Source organism: Echinops telfairi, unplaced genomic scaffold (assembly GCF_000313985.2).
Source record: "Echinops telfairi isolate 266 unplaced genomic scaffold, ASM31398v2 ScPeMD7_7427;HRSCAF=8465, whole genome shotgun sequence".
NCBI lineage: Eukaryota > Metazoa > Chordata > Mammalia > Afrosoricida > Tenrecidae > Echinops > Echinops telfairi.
In genome coordinates, this window is record NW_022111327.1 from 13,374,307 (window position 1) to 13,377,388 (window position 3,082).

The window sequence follows — 3,082 nt, forward strand, 5'->3', positions numbered from 1 at the left end:
TTCTCAGGAAAGATCCAAATTGGTTAATTTGGAGCCCTTGCATTTAACCATCCCCCTGTCTTACAGGAAGCCCAGCCAGAACAAGTCTTAAAAAACAAGGCTGGTGACATTCCATCTCATGCATCTTGGGCATGTTATCAGGAGGGACCAGTCCCTGGAGAAGGACATCATGCTTCGTAAGGCAGAGGGTCAGCTGAAAAGAAAATGGATTGACCCAGTGGCTGCAAGAGTGGACTCCGCCCATGTGAGAATGGTGCAAGACCGGGCAGTTTCTTCTGATCCCCAGAGGGTTCCTTGAGGTCTGAAGCAACTCGACAGATGGCATATAACAACACCTGCCCCAGACACAATTCCTCTTGTGACAAAGGCCAGACCTGGATGCCCAAGAGGAGGGTGGAGGTGACCACAGATAAACTGGGTATCTCTACTCAGAGCCAAAGTGAAAGGCATTGTGGACCCTTGGCTCTGAGAATGAGGGTCAGCAACTCAGAGAGACCACTAGCTCAGCGCCACATGCCCATAGGTTGGGGATCTTTTCCTGCAGCTTCACCCCATGGGGTTACGGGAGAAAAAGAAATGCAAAATTAAAATGTACTCCAAGACATGTTTGTCCTAGGAAAGGAAAGCACCGACCATTTTAATATACACAAGAAGTCATCTATGACACACTGGCAAAAGGTACTCAGGGTTGTTTTTATTTTATTTTAAATTAAATTTTTTTTAGTTTCTCGGGGTTGTTTTAAGAGCCCACTCAACCAGTCCAAGGAGACCCTTTCCTGGCCAAGTTCACCTGCAGATAGGCACTTCCTCTGCATCAGTGCGTTACAGTCTGAACTCCCTCATTCTAGCCGATGTTTCCCAATCAAACCCAAGTTTCCGACTGCCCAGAAATGGCTGTTGGAAGTTTAACGGTCTCTCAAGGGCAGTGAGTGAGTTCACACAGCAGGACTTCGCAGCTTGCGCTCCTGGGTTCTAGCAGCATTGGGACCAGGCCAGCCTGGGACGCGACTCTCTCTCTACTGGGGGTAGGTTCTCTGACACTAGCAGCAGGAGGCTTGGGGCAGGTTCCTGAGACCGCCACAGCTGGCGGGCTTCCAGCAGACGCGGGTTGTTGGCCCGATCTGGAGTTGGGGCTGAAGCAGTCGCCCCCCTGGGTACGATCGCGGAGACCAGGGCACCAAGCTTCCGCACAGCAGCAGTGGCGCTCGGCGCTCTCCAGGCTCCACCGCCTCAACGGTCCTGGAAGAAGGGAAACGCTTGGCGCAGCAGGCCATGGATTTGTGCCACTCGGGTGCTCCCGGAGTCCTTCTCTTTGGCCGCCGCCGCTTTCTTCGTGGAATTCCCGGCCTTCGAGCCCAAATTGCTCGCGCTCCGACGCAGAAGCCACGTGCCGCTGCTGTTGTTGTTGCTGTTGCCACACTGCTGGCCATCGACCACCTCCCATTCCTCAGCCCCCGCCAGCTCGCGCAGATGCCGGGGCGCGTTGGGCCGCAGGTAGTGGCAGGCCCGATGGCCGCTGTGGTCCCGGCGCGTGGGGTCGGCGCCCAGGGCGCCCACGAGCACCTTGATGACCATGTCGTGGCCCTGCTGGGTGGCCAGGTGGAGGGGCGTGAGGCCGCCGCTGCCCGGCACGCTCATGTCGAGCCGCAGCCCGTGGCGCTTGGCGAAGTCGTGCACCAGGATGAGCTCCTCGTGGCGCCCGTGCTTGGCCAGCCAGTGCAGCACCGTGTAGCCCGTGATCGGGTCGCTCCGGAGCAGCAGCCCCGGCTCGGCCTCCAGGAGCTCCCGCAGCACCTCAAAGCGGCCCTCGGCTGCCGCCAGCATCCACGCGTGTTCGCGGGGCTCCATGCACAGCCCGCTGCCTTGCGACCCACCAAGCGCCGGCGGTGCCGGCGGCGGCGGCGCCGGCGGCTCCTGGGCACTCTCCTCCGACGGCCCCTGGGCGAGAGTCGCCCCCTGCTGTCCCAGCAGCTCGCGCAGCGCCCCCCGGCGGCGCGCAGAGCCGACGGCCGGGAGCATCCCCGCGCTGGGGAAGGATTCCCGGACGTTGGCGCCCTTGGCGTAGGTGCCCCGGTACCTGTCCAGGACCCCGGCGTCCGCACTGGAGGAACGCAGTGGCGGGGCAGTCCGCAGCCTCATCGGCACGTCTGACGAGGCCCGAGGCGGCCGGCCCGCGGGCCCCCGGGGCTGCGCCATGCTCTGGCCGCCGGTCCCGGTCTCCGGGTCAGTCTGGCTCTCGCCGCCCGGCCCGGCTCGCACCAGGAGAGGAACTGGCGCGGGCGCTGGGGAAGGAAACAGTTTAAGCAACTGGGCTCGGAGGGAGGGAAAGAAGGAGCGCGGGAGGGGAAGCGGGGGAGGGCGGCTCCGTGGGCGAGGGAGGGCCGGCTCTGGGCGCTGGGGCGAGGAGGCTGGGCTCTCGGGCCCTGGCCCCCCAGCGAGCCCGGTCCCCGCATCTGGGCTCCCGCAGGCTAGCAGCTGGCCCCGGGCGCGCACGCCCCGCCCAGAGCCGCCAGGTGAACCGGGCAGTTCTGCCTCTGGCCCCGCGGCCTCAGGCGCCCCAGCGCCCCACATGCCCGCCGAAGGGGCTGGCGCGCGCCCACCCCCGCCCCGACGGGCCCGAGCTAGGTTCCCGCTGCCGCCGCCTCGGGGAGCGCCAGCCTGGATATCCGGGGCGCTCGATCCCCGCCCCCTTCCTTTGCCCTTCCCGCTTATCTTTCAGGAGTCTCCCTGCACTTTGTCCCTGAGTCGCCTTTGTCCAGCGCCCAGCATTCACAGAGGCGGCCCGGCGGCCCCAGTGACTGATCCCTCAGTGCTCGGAGCTACCTGGAATTCGGTCCCTGAAAGCCTAGCCCAGGAAGTTGGCCTCGGCCAGGGGCCGGGAATTGAGGAGGGGTACATCCCTGCTCCCTGGTGACCCCTGTTCCGTTTCTCTCTCCTCCTCCTCTTTAGCCTTTCCCAGGCAGGCAGCAGGAATCGGTGACAGGTGAACCTGAGTCAGAAGCCAAGGCAACGCCCTGCTCTCTCCAGAGGCCCAACCCTGCCCTTTCCCTGAAGGGCCTGCTGAATTCTGGGAAGAGCTTCA

The 3,082-nt window shown here is 63.3% G+C and overlaps 1 protein-coding gene across 1 annotated transcript; it reads right to left on the reverse strand.

Annotated features, from left to right (window-relative positions):
- Positions 1 to 1,180: 1,180 nt before the first annotated feature.
- Positions 1,181 to 2,196, reverse strand: SOWAHD (sosondowah ankyrin repeat domain family member D). The gene has a single exon (XM_004710111.3). It carries the CDS (start codon positions 2,194 to 2,196, stop codon positions 1,231 to 1,233), a length of 966 nt encoding a protein of 321 aa, XP_004710168.2. The 3' UTR covers positions 1,181 to 1,230.
- Between the last annotated feature and the right edge of the window lie 886 nt (positions 2,197 to 3,082).